The sequence below is a fragment of the Artibeus jamaicensis genome, unplaced genomic scaffold (assembly GCF_021234435.1).
Source record: "Artibeus jamaicensis isolate MK-2021 breed Jamaican fruit bat unplaced genomic scaffold, CSHL_Jam_final contig_1539, whole genome shotgun sequence".
In the NCBI taxonomy this organism is placed as follows: domain Eukaryota; kingdom Metazoa; phylum Chordata; class Mammalia; order Chiroptera; family Phyllostomidae; genus Artibeus; species Artibeus jamaicensis.
Genome location: NW_026521299.1, coordinates 137,703 through 153,525, shown reverse-complemented (window position 1 = coordinate 153,525; position 15,823 = coordinate 137,703). Strand labels below are relative to the sequence as shown.

At 49.5% G+C, this 15,823-nt stretch overlaps 1 protein-coding gene and 1 long non-coding RNA gene across 8 annotated transcripts in view; one reads left to right on the top strand and one right to left on the bottom strand.

Annotated features, from left to right (window-relative positions):
• IP6K3 (inositol hexakisphosphate kinase 3) overlaps nt 1-8,784 on the top strand; it is a 39,268-nt gene extending 30,484 nt beyond the window's left edge. For all 4 annotated transcript variants that reach the window (XM_053668993.1, XM_053668991.1, XM_053668996.1 and 1 more), the window contains 4 exons: nt 3,390-3,603; nt 4,751-4,926; nt 6,061-6,236; nt 8,119-8,784. In XM_053668993.1, coding sequence (XP_053524968.1) covers nt 3,390-3,603; nt 4,751-4,926; nt 6,061-6,236; nt 8,119-8,580 — 1,028 coding nt within the window. In that variant the 3' untranslated portion in view covers nt 8,581-8,784. The remainder of the gene's footprint in view (nt 1-3,389; nt 3,604-4,750; nt 4,927-6,060; nt 6,237-8,118) is intronic.
• LOC119041241 (uncharacterized) overlaps nt 259-15,823 on the bottom strand; it is a 20,970-nt gene continuing 5,405 nt past the window's right edge. The window contains exons 2-7 of one of the 4 annotated variants that reach the window (XR_008392316.1): nt 14,447-14,496; nt 13,613-13,725; nt 9,781-9,881; nt 9,083-9,175; nt 2,331-6,153; nt 259-1,810 (exon numbers count right to left, since the gene is read on the bottom strand). This is a non-coding gene — a long non-coding RNA (uncharacterized LOC119041241). Of the gene's footprint in view, nt 6,154-9,082; nt 9,176-9,780; nt 9,882-13,612; nt 13,726-14,446; nt 14,497-15,823 lie in introns of all 4 variants that reach the window. The other 3 variants (XR_008392317.1, XR_008392318.1, XR_008392315.1) reach the window with 3 other exon arrangements.

The window sequence follows — 15,823 nt, the reverse complement described above, 5'->3', positions numbered from 1 at the left end:
TGCCACAGGGGTCTCTTTTCTTTTCCGCATGGGAATAGCTCCAGAGCTATTTCTGAAGTGGCCACTGCACACCATGGTGCACTGGGATGGCCTCAGGGGATGCTGGGCAGTTATATCATTGCCAAGGGCAACCTCCCTGAGCCCGGAGCTCGCCCTGGACCTTCTCCGGGACTGCTCAGGTATGACAGCATCTTGGGCTGCATCCCTCTGCCTCCCAGCTGCCTTTGGGGGAGGATATGCTCCTAGGCCTAGTGGTTAATGGAGGAGCCAGATTCATATAAACAGCAACAGATAAACACTCCCATGAGCTTAAAAATAAACACTTAACAGAATATTCAGAGGCTGAGGAAGCTGCTCGGCCAAGCTAAAATTGCTGAGATGCTCTGAGTGTCAATTGTGGCAGTAAGCGCTCGCCCCGACACGGTGGCAGGTCGACATGCCTGAGGAGGGCTGGCAAGCAGGCAGCCGGGGCTCCCACTCTACAGGCAGGGGCAGCGGAGTTCTGGGAACCCCACGGGCACATACAGTGAGCTGGAGGCCAGGTGACGGCACTTGGCAAAAAGAACACTCCAAGTCCCTAGCAGTCTAGATTCCACTGATGTGCTGCTCTTGTCATGGGCGGGCTGCTTGAGACTTTGCAAGGCCCTGTGTGTACTGGATCCCAGGCTTCCTGAGGGCTGGGCTGAACCACAGAGGGGTGTGCGGGAGGGAGAAGAGACAGATAAATGGAGACAGAGCCAGTCAGAGATGTGCAGGAAGATGGAGCAAGAAAGCAGGGACATGGAGCCTGGCTGTGTAGCTCTGACATATGAGAAAAAGAAATGACTTTTGGGTTTTATTGGCTCGGGGTTTTTTGCACCTCCACTCACCTCCATTTATTTAGACACTCAAAATGGAAGAGAGCAGACAAAAGCTGGAGCCTAGAAAAGTGGGTGAAGGTCACATTTCTTGCCTCTCAGACGCAGGCTCCCTGAGAGCATGGTTTCTGGTATGGCCATCACCACAGCATCAGGAATGGGAAAGGCCAGGGGCCGTCGGACGGTAACTCGGACATTACAAGATGCGGAAGGGCCCAGGAAGCCAGGGGGTCCTGAGCAGCCCAAGGACAATCACAGATGCCGTGAGGTCTTCCCTTCTCACACAGGGAGGGTGGGCCTGGAGCCCCGAGGTGGTTTCCGGGTCAGTGCCCCTCCCTAGAACAAGCACAGTGACCCTACCCCCACCCCCCAGGAAACAGGGCTGGCAATAAACCCCACGTCTGTGGGCTTCCTGGGCTCCCAGCACCTGCACCGATGGCCCCCACAGGATGGTGGGGTCACAGCTTCTCTGCTTCACAGGACAGAATGACCAAAACAAACACAACTGAGGACACGGCAAGGGTGTTCTCATCCACAGGTGGGTAAACACAGCGTGACAACCCAGTCTCCCTATGAAGTCCTCAGCTCCATGTCGCAGCTGGTTCCTTCTTCCACATCTCAGTCTGGTGTGGCCTTCTCAGAGTGCTACACCTGTGTGACCCGGGGCAAGGTATCCATTCTCTTTGAACCCCAGTGGCCAGAGTCGGGCTGCTACAGCACAGTGACAACAAATGATAAGCACAAGGCGCTGGCGCACAGTAGGCGTGGAGGTCATGGTAGTGACAATCACTGTGCAGTCACCTCCCTGGCCTGCCACCAACCCTGCTCTCATGAGCAGGCTGCTGCGATGGGCTAGCTCTAGGGATGCACACTGGTCTTCAGATGAACCGCAAATGTCAGGTCCAGGAACGGCATTATAGATGTATCATTGTTACTTCACAGGGTGCAGGGCCCTGGCATGAGCAAGGAAATGCAGTTTTAGGAGCTGGTGAAAACTGAATGTCACTCTCGGGCTACAAAATTGGGAGAGATTCCCACTGGGAATCTGAGATGACAGGACTGGCCTGGGGAGAGCGCTGAGCTAGGCACAGATGGCTCTGAAGAGCGGCTTGCTGAACTACAGAGCAGGCGGAAAACAGGTGTCTGCACTGACCAGCCCCGGAGGGCCAGACGGGACGCACACAGGAAAACTCAGCTGCCCGAGAGCTTATTCAGCAGAAATTACCACTTATGCTGAGAAGGTGACCAAGTGGCCAGGGATGGAAATAAATATCTTAGAGAACAGAATCACATGCAACCCACCCTCAGTCGGGGGCCCAGCGGACAGGTTCAAATGAAGAGCACTTTCTAAAGGACCTGTTACGTAAAGGCTGAGGAAACAACTGGGGATCCGAGGCACCAAGGACCAGCAGCACCGAAAAGCTGCCACCCCCCAGGCCTGAAGGGCCGATGTGAGGGGACAGTGGAACTGACCGGGTGAGAGGGAAGCCACAAGCACTCGGAAACCTGGTTCTCTCAGAACATCTGTGAGACGGTCTCCTGTGCCACTGCCAGGAAGATTGTTTCCTCTTCGCCAGGACTCTGGGGAGACAGGGTGCCCGCTGGCCGCCCAGGCCAGAGAGGAAGACCTGGACTCTGCCTTCCTCATGCACCCTGAAGGAAGAATACAAAGGAAGCAGCCACAGAGCAGTGAACATACGTGCCAGGACTGATACCAGGTCTGGCAACTGTCTTGGAGGAGGAGCCCAAGTAGCACGTGTTCATGGGGTGTCCTTGCACTCTTCCCTTTTACTGTGGAGAAGGAGGTCCTGGAAGCTGAGGAAATCTCACAAGTTGTCTTTTTATGTCACAGAGCCACGTTCCACCAACAGTCTTCATGTGCTGTGTGTGTGTCTAACCAAAGCGGACACCGAGCACCACTATCAAAGCCAGAGGGCAGGGATGGGGAGGGCAGAGGAAGGCATGATGGGAGTCCTGAGTCCCTGCAGGCTGTCTGAGGAGGCTTCCTGGGAGCAGCTGGTCAGATAGAGACAAATGCAGGAGAGAGAAAGCATGATGACGGAGACAGACAATGGGAGGAATGTGTGGGCCCCCACTTCCATAACTGCTACTCTGGGAGGGAACCCTTCTTTGCAAACCAGTTCTGATGCCCCAAGCTTGGGCCCAGTTGGGGCAGCTGTGGTGTGACTGGGAAGGCGTGACTGTGCACAAAGGAACTGGAATACAAGCACAGGTGGGCTTTGTTAAAGCATGAAGGGGCAGAGAAGTGCCACAACGCAGAGGCTGTGCCAAGATCAGCCCAAAGCTATTTTCTGCAGGCTCCACAGCCTTGGGCTCATTCTGGAACAGGTTGGGTTCAGGCTAAATCAGGACAGTCCCTACAGCTTCCTTGAGAGAGGAGTTGGGAAAAAGGAAAGGTTGACCATTGCCATTAAACTATACTTCAAATAGGTATCACCCATTGCGACGTGTCCATTCAGGTAAATTCCACCTGGTTTCTCCACCTCCTGACCTCCCTCATGTACTCTGCAGGTACCATCACAGTTCACCTCCGGAAAGACAGCCTAGGCCATCTCAGCTTGGTTGCCAACCCACTGAAGGAGAACCAGGGGCCCTTAAACGTCCCCTCAGGGTCAGCAGCGGTGGCGATGTGGCAGAAACTCCAGCAGACCACGAGCAGCGGTGGCGGTGCAGGTCCCCTCTCACAGTGGCAGCACGCCCAGCTGGCACATTCGCTGAAGGAGAGGTGAGGGCCACTTGGCAGTATGACAGAAGCTGGAGCTCATCCCTAGCAGGGACCAGTACTACTCCCAGTGGGACCAAGGCCCACGGCTCCCCATGAAGGCCAGAGCACAGAAAATGAGAAATTCAGATGAAGGTTCTGTCTAGAATAACTAATGTGAGGAGAGACAGGAATACATCTTCTTCATGCCTCTCCGGAGGGAAGGACGCAATGCCTTCATTTCAGATGCAGATGAATATGGCAGAGTCCTGTACAGAGCAGGCATTCGGCGCATATTTGTTTATTAAATACCTGTTTCACTGAGACCATGAAGTCTCTGGGGGGAAATGTGCAGAGCAGAAACCCCAGAGTGGTTGACATGAAGGAAGAGTGTGGCTAATGTCTCTCAGAAGTCATCTTTCCTTAGCAGTCAAGAAGGGATGAGAAGCCAACACAACACTCAGTGGGGCCTCGGAGGCACAGGCAGTTCGGGACACCAAGGTCCCTGGAGAGCTCTCCAAAAACCTCTGATAACATCAGCTGACCTTTCTCAGACGAGAAGGATCCCTGAGGATTTTTTAACATTTATGGAAAAACAAAAGGGAGCTAATGCAATGAAAGTACCTCCCTTCCCCAAGGAGCACAGATCTAATTAAGTCTCCTGGCTCAACATCAGGAATTGGGTGCCCATTATCTCCACTTCACAGCTAGGGAAGCTGAGACGCAGAGGACAGGAGACAGAGGCACCAAGGATGCACGATTCCCACTCCCTATGGTACTTTGGGGTCTCGGGGGTAATGGACTAACCCCCAACTTCTGATTTCCTGTGGGGTTGTTGCACCCATAGTGTAGGGCCTCAATAGTGGGATAATAATCCAGATCACTGACAACTGACTTTAAACCACCTTAGTCCTCCAAGGGGGTGACACGTTCTAATGAGTTAATGTGACTGTAGAATCCCTGCAAGGGGGCTGCACTGTAGCCAGACCTGGTGCTGGGGACTGATGGGCAGGAAGAGCATTCTGAGGCCTTGCAGTGTCCCAGAGAGTAGCCAGGGACAGTCTGTGTCAAAGTGCAGCTCAGGAGAACACAGTCAGTCACAGAAAAGGGTCCCTTGTCTCTGACCTGGGGACTGGCTGCCCTGACTGTCTTGTGCTTCCCTCACCTACAGCCCGGCCACGGAGTACCTGAGGTCCGAGTTCCACCTCAGCACCCATGTATCCTCCCTGGTGGAAGATGCTAAAGAGAACCAGGATGAGAGGAGGAGCTTTAACCCATGGGGTCTGCACTGCCACCAGGCCCACCTGACCCGGCTCTGCACTGAGTACCCAGAGAACAAGCCATACCGTATCCTTGTCAGCTTCTCTGCCACGTGGTCCCAAGGGCAGGGGGGTTCACCGAGGGTCAGCAGTGTCCCCTCAGGGTCAGCAGCGGGAGCAGGGGGGCAGGGATGGGAGTGGGAGGGTCAAGTGAGGGGGGAGTAAAGGAGAGTTGGAGGCAGGAGCCCTCAAACTTGGGACATAGAAGAAATCAGTTCTCTCCAAAAGAGAACTCAGAGATTATGGGAGAGCCAGACTGGGAATGAAACTGAACACGGTGCCCCTTATGGGCCACTGCTATCTCTCTGCCACAGGGGCTGGGCCTCTGTGGATGGATAGGAATACTGACTGCCACCCTATCCCTCCAAATTCGCCCCATAGGGATCTTCCTTCAGGGCTGATGGGGAGGAAGGGGTGTGGCTCCTCCCTGAGGGAAGTGCCTGCTGGCGGACCCCAGGGGAGGCAGTCCCCTTCCCCCCTAGGCTGCCATGTTCTCAGGGAGCAAATTCAGGCTTGAAATGTCCCTTCATCACCACTGGCTCCTTCCTGCAAAGGGCGGCTGGTCTCACAGTATTTACAAGCCACATCTGCAATCCTAATCCCTAAGAAGTTTTTGCAGGATAATTACTCCACTGAAATTAATATTCCTGCAACTCATCTCCAAAGCTAACATCAACCCACTCCTCCCAAAAGGTATAGGCCCATTTAATGACTAGAGATTTTAGCCTTATGATTTTCTGCTATAAAATGTAAACTGAGCAGGGCCTGCCAGGGATTTCAGACCTGCATTTAAATTTCAGCCTCATGGGGGTTGGGGGAGACTGAATGTGGGAGGTAGGGGGTGGGCAGGGCAGGGGAGAGTAATGGGGGGAAAATGGAGACAACTGTAATTAAAAAACAATTAAAAATTAAAAAATAACACATTTCAATGTCAGAGCAAAAAGGAAAAAGAGGTTGCACGCTCGTAAACTCCCTCTGGATAAAAGGACTTAATAAAGCAGCTGCAAAGCTGGAATCCTTACTAGTGGTGGTGGGCTTGTCTGGAATGCAAGAACAGCACTCAGGGCAGGGAATCTCCAGGCAGCTTCAGAGGGGTGCTGCCCGCCTCCAGTGAGGCTGCAGCCTAATGTTCTCAGACTCTTCCTTAACTTAGAGCGACCAGGGTTCCTCTTGCTGGAAAACGTTGTGTCACAGTATAAGCATCCTTGTGTCTTGGACCTGAAGATGGGGACCCGGCAGCACGGGGACGACGCATCTGAGGAGAAAAAGGCCCGCCAGATGACGAAGTGTGCACAGAGCACCTCAGCCTGCCTGGGTGTGCGAGTCTGTGGCATGCAGGTGGGTGGCAGAGGACCAGCCCTGTATCTTGGCATGTCCACTGTGGGGCAGGATGCCTCCCATACAGACCCCATTACCCCTGCAGAGCTCCTCACTTTGGGGGAGCATCAGAGGAGGCACCCAGGTGCCTCTCCTCCCCCAAGGAAATGCACATCCTGGTCTATGACACACTGGGTCTTTTAAAGAGCACCTTTCAGGATAGTGGTGTCAACACTCCACCATTTTTTCAATTGCTCTCAGGGTCTTTGGCAATTGCAAGTTTCCACAGCAGCTACGTGACCTGCCTGTGCTGAGAGCAGAGCTCTGACAGCATGTGAGCAAGGGCTGGGCAAAGAACTCAGAGGGAAAGCTTCTCTGTGCGCTCTGTTGACCCCCTTTCTCTGAGTGATAAAGCTGAACTCCCCCTTCTCAGATGCTGTAAGGCAGTCTGTCTCTGCATTACTAGCTGTTCTCTTCTTATTCTATCTTTTCTGCTTCTTTCTACCTGTTCTGGTTAACAAAGTGGAAGGGTTATATAACCTGCTAAGCCCAAGCAAATGAATAGTTAAATTTTTATTGCCCAGACTCCTCACTTTATTTTTGCTGCTCTGATGTGGCTCATGGCAGAGGCTGCAGAGCAGGAGGAAATAAACTCTCTCATAGCCTAGCTACTCAAAGTAAAACCAGACACTGATTCCTTGGTAAATGTTATAGCTTTCCTTAATTGAAACAGCCACCCCTTGAAGCTGCAAGTTGAGTCTATAAATTTGTTGCACAGATGTCCCTTGAAAGGCTTGGAATGCAGTCCTCAAGAGAATGGTGTGTGATGATTTGTGGTGTAAATGGAATCTCTCTCTGGACCTCAAACCTTCTGAAATTGATCTGATTTATTTAGAAAGTGATGCCTGTCATGTATTTATGATGGTTAATTTAGCAGCTGATCTCCAACTCTCCAAAGGCAACACCAAGTCTATCATATTTATCACTGGTTTTCTGTAAACATACCATGTAATCTGAAGGCAGGAAAGCCCCAAGAAACTGTCCCGGCCAGGTGCTGGCAGCCCTTCCCAGGTGTGCCAGGCAGGGGCATGCTAAGTCATTCTCTAGCCATGCCAGCTGCTGGCCTCAGTTCAGCCCCTGCTGCTGCCTGTGCCATCTGAATGAAATGGGGGTGGCTGCCACCATCCCCCTATCAGTATCTCTCTTCCATCTGCTCCCTCTGGTGGCCAAGAAGTGATAGGAAAGGGAGGAGAGAAGAGCTGGTGCCAAGGAGGAGTCACCAAGCTCCACAGAGCTGCTATGAACCACCCTCCTCCAGCCAGGCTCCCCTCAGCTGCATGGGCTGCCCCCAGACTCCATCCACACTTGATCTAGCCTGTCCTTTATCTTCAAAAGATTTACCCCACTGTACCCCAAAGGCTGTTATTGTTTCCTTAGAATCTGCAGAGAAAGGACTATAATCTTTGTTGGGGAAATTTTAATCTAATTGTCTTTCAGAGGCCATTGGCTGTGATTTCAGATTCCTATTAAAGCTTTCCAGCTTGGGTTTGCTAATATTTAAGAGAGGCCAGAAGCCAGGGTTTAAGTCATGGTTTGGAGGTTGACATTGGAAATTCACAGGAAAGGAGATCCAGGAGATCCAGTCCTTTTCTGTGTGTGGAGAGGGTGACCTCTGTAGGGTGAAGGTTCCTTGGACCTCAGAGTCCTATTAGAGGCTCACACAGAAAGCGTGTCAGATGCAGAGCTAAACAGTGCACAGTTGAAAGCACATCGTCTGTTTCTTTCAGCCCTTCTTGCGCTGCATCCCTGCAACTGTCTATGTATATCATGTTGGCTTGTGACTCTGCAACTGCTGCAGGTTTTTGTAATTTTTTGCATTTTCTCTTCTTCTCTTTAATGTAAGGTTTATCAAACGGATAAGAAGCACTTTCTCTGCAAAGACAAGTACTATGGGAGAAAACTCTCAGTTGAGGGGTTCAGACAGGCCCTCTATCAGTTCCTGCACGATGGAACCCGCCTTCGGACAGAGCTGCTAGGGCCCATCCGGTGCCAGCTCCAGGCCCTCCTCTTGGTCATTAGGAGCCAGAGTTCATACCGCTTCTATTCCAGCTCTCTCCTCATCATCTACGATGGGCAGGAGCCGCTGGAAAGAGCCCCAGGTGGCCTACATCCTCAGGAGGCTCCTCAGACTACGCACGGCAGCTCTCCCAGAGGTTTCCCTAAAGTTGACATCCGAATGATCGACTTTGCTCACACGACGTACAAGGGTTCCCGGAATGAGCACACCACCTATGATGGACCAGATCCGGGCTATATTTTTGGCCTGCAAAACCTCATCCAGATCCTGCAGGATATCCAGGAGTGAGAATAAGAGTTGTTGGGCCCATCCAGATTTTTCTGCAGTACAAATCTAAAAAGGGACCCACTGAGAGCAAGGGTACTCTAGACACCCCTTAGATGTCTTTGTAATAATCACATCTACATCCAAAAGCCATCACTATACATGGCAGGCTATGTTAACAGCTGCTAAAGAAATCATCACTGGAGATAATTCACACACCTGGCATCTTGTGCTAATGCTGGTCACTGTAGACTGGGCAGTCTGTGCGAAAGGACAGCACTTTAGAGCAGACTGCAGGGGCGCATGAGTCAGAGGCAGCATTACAGTGAGACCCTGCAGTGTTTGCATTTAAAAATGCTTTCTTGTTGTCATGCTGCAGTCCTTCCCAGCTGCAAGGCAAAAAACCTTACTTGAAAAGTTGAAGAGATCTGCTTGCTCCCAGGGCAAGGAAGGCAGGGGTAATGAGTGCCTCTTACCTCCCTAAAAGGCACTGTAGGTGGCATAGGATGAAGTGGGACAGACCTACCATCTCACCAGCTTTGTACCCAGGTTCGGAGTGGGCAAGGACAATCCCAGACACAACACTGGCAAACCAACACCCCAGGTTCTCAATTTTTGCCTGTGGAGAGAAAGGTCTGTTTACAGACTTCCAAGTACCTGCTGAAGCAATGATTCTGCCAGAACCTGACCTCAAAAAGGCTCTTAATCTAACTATGAAATACAATTTCCAGTGGAGGTGGAATGTGCATGAGGAGGAGCCACTGATGTTAAACTACACTCTCGGCTTTCTATTTATTTACTGGGGCGGGGGAGGGGGTCAGAAGTGAGGAAGGAGCCTGAACTGAGGAAACCAGGTGCAATGTTTATAGGACCAGGAGACAAGAGTAAGTATGGAACAAAGAGCAAAAGGTTCTAATTAATTCCTTGTTCTACAGTGCGGAAACCTATTACAATGCCCTTGAGTTAAGCACTGAGACACGTTACCCAATTAGGGAAATAAATTTGTTAATAAAATTGCTGAGGTCAACAGTGATTATTTGGTGTGCCTTATTACCCTTTCTGTTTATTTATTCTGCACATCACACTGTACAGTAGCTCCAATTGATGGGTGACTAGAGAATACAGCAAGAGCAGCACACCAATTTCCTGCAATTCTTCAGGGAACCCAGTGGGGAGTGGTGGCAAATAAAATATTTGCATGTATCTACAAGGCAGGCACCAGACCTGAGAAGTCAGTAGTCCTTTCATTTGAACCTTATACAATTTCTGGATTCTCATGGCTAAACCATCAACTTTCCAAAATCCACACTATTGGAAAGAGTCACCTGGATAAAAAAAAAACAAAAAAAAACTTCTGTTTAATTTTGCAATACATTATATGGACTTCAAAGCAAGTTAACTTCCCTAATAACGCTTTTTATTCCCTAAGTATTGCTTTTTCTGAGTTTGTTTCTTTCGTCTTCTTTTTTTTTTCTTTTTTTACTTTTAGAGAAGGGGGAAGGGAGGGAGAAAGAAAGGAAGAGAAACATCAATGCGTGAGAGATTCGGTTGTCTCTCGCATGCCCCCAACGAGGGGCCTGGCCCACAATCCAGGCATGTGCCCTGATTGAAAATCAATCCAGCAACCTTTCATTTTGCAGGCTGGTGCTCAATCCACTGAGGCACACCAGCCAGGGCCTGAGCCACTTTCTTGCTTGAGAACCTGGTCCCACATCAACCAAGTCCAAAGTTTCTAGATAAGCTTCTGATTCCTCCACCATTAGCAGCCCTCCCGATTATAGCAAATCAGGGCAGAGGGAGAACAACAGAAAGATACAGAAAGAAGAGAAAATGGGTATGCATGCATTTGACCTCCAATCTGAGTTTACTTAAAAATGACAAAAGGGATGAGAGATCCCAGATATCCAGCCATCAGCAAGTGTCCTAGTGCTGAATGGTTATTTCCAGCTGATCTCTTTGCTCAGCACTGTGGAAGATCCAGCTCTTGGGAGCTTGGATTGTAGTTGAAGAAGTAAGAATCACACACATAAACTAACAACAAAGTACACAAGACAGTCCTCAGTGGACAGAGGATGGATATGTGTGGTGCAGATAAGCAACCCTAAAATTTAAAGTTGAAGGCGTTTGCTGAGAGCAGAGTTGTCACAGAAACTGTTGGAAGAGGTTAGACTTCATCTAGACCCTGACGGGTGACAGGGGTGGGGAAGGTGCTGGGGGATTGGTGGGGAAGGGGAATGAAGGGACAGAAAAGTCCAGCATATTTATGAGTCTATGGACAGACCAACCCATTCAGAATGGAGTTTTTGTGGTTGGGGGTAGCAGAAATAAAGAGTAAAAAAATGGAGTGAACCCAATGGGTGGAGACACTTAAAAATCTAGCCAAGTAGCTCATTCATTTATGATTTCATTTATCTGTTCTTCCTTTTCACCCATCCAACAAATATTTTCTGAGTGCCTGGTACATACAGCTCATACAGCTAGGGCCTGTGTAGGACAAGAAAATGCAAAGATCGAGATGTTTTGCTTACCCTGGCTGGCGTGGCTCAGTTGGTTGGGTATCATCCTGCAAAATGAAAGGTCGCTGATTCAATTCCCAGTCAGGGCACATGCTCAGGCTGTGGGTTCAGTCCCTGGTTGAGGAGCGTGCAAGAAGCAACCAACTGATGTCTTTTTCACATTGATGTTTCTCCCCCTCCTTTCCTCCCCTCTGTCTAAAAATAAATAAATAAAATCCTTTTTTTAAAAAAAGATGTTTTCCCTTAAGTATCTCATGACTTAATATGAGAGTAAAGACCCTCATATGAAAATATTATGAGGTGCTTCCCCAGGGTGGAGGGGCTGTTAGCTCAGCTATGCTACCAGGAGGCTCACTGGCACATGGAGTGATCACAGAAGTGGTTTTTGAGCAGTGCCTTGAAAGGGAGTCAAGTCTGAAAAGTGATTTTTAAAAAAGGTAAATGGGCCCTGGCTAGTGTAGCTCAGTGGATTGAGCGCAGGCCTGCGAACCAAAGGATCGCGTTTTGATTCCCAGTCAGGGCACATGCCTGGGTTGCAGGCCAGTTCCCAGCAGGGGACCCATGAGAGGCAACCATACATTGATGTTTCTCCCCCTCTCCCCTTCCCCTCTAAAGATAAATAAATGAAATTTAAATTAAAAAAAAAAAAGGCAAATGGTCCAGGGAAAGGATTTATGAGCATGGAAGGGGAATCCACCATTCTGTTCAGGCATGTGGTCTGTGTTGGCCATAGGAGGTTGAGGTACAGGAGGCTGAGGTACAGGAGGCTGAGGTACAGGAGGCTGAGGTACAGGGTACCAAGAGACAGTAAGATGGCAGTGGAGAAACCCCACAACATGAGAACAGAAAAACCTCAGAACCTTCCACTTCTACAGCTCCCTCATGCCTGGAACACCATTAAGAGCCCCCTGGCTGGCCTCCCTTATTCAGACTGGAGAGGTCTCTTCTTTTTCAACTGAATATCGCACAGATATCAGGGTAGGCTAACTGTTACAACAAACGATCCCCAAATATCAGCAGCTTAACAATCCAATGTAGCTGGCAAAGAGCCTCTGCTCTACACAGTATGCAGGGGTCCAAGCTCCTTCCTTTTTGTGACACCACCATCTTCAACCACAGGCCTAAAATTAGATGACAGCATGGAGAAGGCACACCCACATCCCCTGGACGAACACTGGTCATATAACCTTACCTGGAAGCCAAGGGGCTAAGTTTATTTGTGTGCCTAGAAGAAGTGGGTTTGATGAGAATCCAGCTTCTAGTCTAACCTCTATATCCATAACCCTCACATTAAAGTGATACCTAACTTAAGAAGGGAGAAACAGAGACAAAAAGAGCGAGTGGGGAGTATCAGGGGACAGCAGGGGCCTGGCAGCGCCAGAGCAGCAGGTTCTGATCCAGATCCTTCCTCTAGTCATGACCTCATACATCAAGTGTGCCCAGAGTGCCGGTAGATCGACAGCATCTCCCCTACCTCAGTTTTCTTACCTGTCCCACAGGAACTATAATTTGGTCCTTAAGACAGGTGATGTTGAAGAGCGACCTACTCCTGACCTCCCCACTACAGGGAGGGACAAGGGTAGCCTGCAGCCTGGGAGACAGTCACTCAGCCCCACCTCTATCCCTCTGGTATCCCCTATGCAATTGGAAAGGAGGCTAAAGAACAGAATGTTATTACAGCTTCTCCATACTGCAATGTCATTGGGAAGCCCTGGGCCTCTGGGCAGCACCCAGACAGACCCATCACTCTTCCTAGCTGCCTCAAATTTAGACCATGCTGGAAAGGGCAGGAAGCAGTCTAATAAAACAAATGGCAAGGCAGGGCCATGCATCTGCAGTTCTTCAAAATGATCTAAACTTCTGACTTTTGATTTAAATCTGCATCATATGTAGCCAAAAAACATAAAACACAAGATGAAGGAAAAACTAAAATGAAGGCATGGGTACCAAGAATTAGAGGAGAGGGAGGGACAGACAATACCAAACTGAGCACCAGCTAGGTAGGCTGATCTGCAGCCAGGCTGGGTCCTTCTCATTATGCATTGCTCACAACTTTTCCCTTCCATCACTAAACTGCCCTGAAATGAGACATGAAGTTTGACAGCTAATGCAAGAACAAAACTGAGACGTCTACCTGCTCCTGCTTGTTCAAAGATGAGTATCACAGGGACAGGGATGTGGGCGGGGGACAAATGGGTGAGGAGACCTGGCTTTATGTTCTGATGTTCTCTTCCAATTCTTTTAGTTAGAGACTTACCATGGGCCAGGGTCTGTGGTAAAATAGCGACTGGTACTGTGAGGCAAAAGGGAACCAGGAGTGGTGGGGCTGCTACTTTAGCTGTGGGCCAGGGGCCACAGAGGCTTCCCTGGGGTGACATGACCAGAGAGCAGAGTGAAGGGAGGGAGGCAGATCCATGAGTCAGATGACAAGGTGTGTCAACAGAGCTGAGGAGCCTTGGAGACATTAGGGTACAGTACAGGACCCCTGAGGCCTATCCCGACACACCGCAAACACCTGTGTGCCTTGAAGAAGAGCTCACCTCCAGCTAAGCTAGCAGTCACCTTTACATGGGGCAGCGTATGACCAACAGCTTTGATACAGGTCCAGACCCACTTTTTATGGCAATGCATGGGTGTTGCAGCCAATCATTTCCTATGGGTAAGTTAAAAGAAGAAAAATGAGGCAACCTTGCCCTACAATACTGCTAAGTATTTAATTCCTTTTTAATGTTTGCATTATTAACACCAGCATTTCAAAGCAATATTTTTACTTTCAAGCAATTTAAATGTACGATTTGGCGTCTCAATTACTGGGGTCATTGTAATTGAAAAACTGAAGCCACTCCTCCTCCTTCCTCCTCCCCGCTGACAGTGTCTCCTTTACATAAAGATTCTCCAAAGAGTGATCTACAAAGAGCTCCAAAAAGCCCAAATACCCATTCCAAATGGCTCAGGGGTGAGGCCCTGGTGGGGTTTTCAAGCAGCTGTGAGGGCTGCTGCAATCTTCATTTGGTGTGGAATGAATGACAGCTGGCAGGTGGGTGTTAAGAGGGTCATCGATACTCTGGGGAATGACACTGGCCAAGCAACATCCCAAGCAGTGCCTATTAATGTGCCCAGAATGGCACTGGGTGACCCCCAAGTCAGTGAGCACAGACTCTGGCTCCAACCACCCAGAGGCACAGGTGTGCAGGGAATAGGAGAGCCAGGTATAACAAGCCAGAGAAGAACCTAGAACCCTCAGGAAACTCCAACATGTACAGAAGCACATCATGCACACAGTTCACAACCATAACACTTCGAGGAGGCCAGAAGAGGCATCAAGTGGGCAAAAGCATGGGCTCTGGGGTTCAAGTCCAGGCTCTGCCACTTACCAATAGGTAATCTTGGTAAATCCTTATTCTCTGTGTCTCAGTTTCCATTTCTGTAAAACGAGGACAGTAGTGGTACTTAGAAAGCCACTGTGAGGACTAAATGAGTCAAGGTGCATAAGGCATTTAGAATAGTGCCTGGCACACAGCAAATACTCAGTAAGTGATAATTTATTACTATGATTCCATTTTAAGATGAAGAACTGAAGCTCAAAGCAATTAACTCAACCAACATTGGCTTCTCCTCTGCCTGGAAGCCACCCTTGCCCCTCAGATGACTCAGCCCCTCCAGGCCACCCAGACCCCACTCCCAGCCCAGTCATGGTGGACCCAGTACCCTGATTTGATCTCTCTCTGGCACTTATCACATCTGAAACTATTTTGTTTATTTAGTATATGACTTCATAAATAGAAAACACTAGCATTATTGTTAGTGTATGCTTGCTTGGTTGTTATCGGTCTCCCTGCACTTAATAGTACAACTCCCAGGACCAGGGCTCGCAGCAGTCTTGTTCACCGCAGCTAAGGGCTGGCTTCCTGGATGTGTGACCTGTGCAGTCACACGCTACATTTGGTTTAATGCTCTGTTGTTATGAATGAATGAATGAGCAAGCCCACATTCCAACCCAAATCTGTCAGACTCCAAAGCCTCACAAGTGAACCACCAAAATAAAAACATGCCTCCAGTGAGGGAAAGAGCATTGAGTAGTGGAGTCTGGACCAGGGACAACCCCAACCTGCCCCAGAAGATGCTGTGCTGGGGAAGGGAGAGCCTTTGAAGGAGATTTGGGTTCCCCTGGCATCCAGTTCTTCTTCTCAACCTGTCATTGCACTTGTGCCTCAAGTTGGGTGAAAACCAGTCGCTGTTACTCTTCCTCTTGCTGAAGACAGAAGGACCTCAGTTACTGCCTCCCAGGACAGCTGTCTTCTGCTAGCCAGGTACTCTTCAAAGTCACAGCTGTGACAGAATGACAAGTTCTCAGAGTACCTACTACATCCCTAGGTGCCTGGAGCTTGACAGTAACTTAAAACCCTGGTCTTTTGGGCGTGCGGCAGCTATCAAAACTATCTCTGCAAATACAATGAGGATGGAACAGGGAGGTAATATTGGGCTGGTTATATTGGGATGGGGATGCCCTTGAGTGCATTTTCTATCCTCCTGAACTGTCACCTCAAGTGGACACTCCCCACCCCAAATTCACTTACTTAAAGTGGACATTGAACACCCTGGGTCTCCAGAGGTTTTCATTCAATAGATCTTCACTCTTAACACCTCCAAAATAGCTCAAAGCCAGTCCGTGGTAAAACAACCCATTGATCTTTACTCAGATTAGTTTCCTCCCTCTTTCTTCTCTGTTCCATTCCTGCACCAGTCCTGGC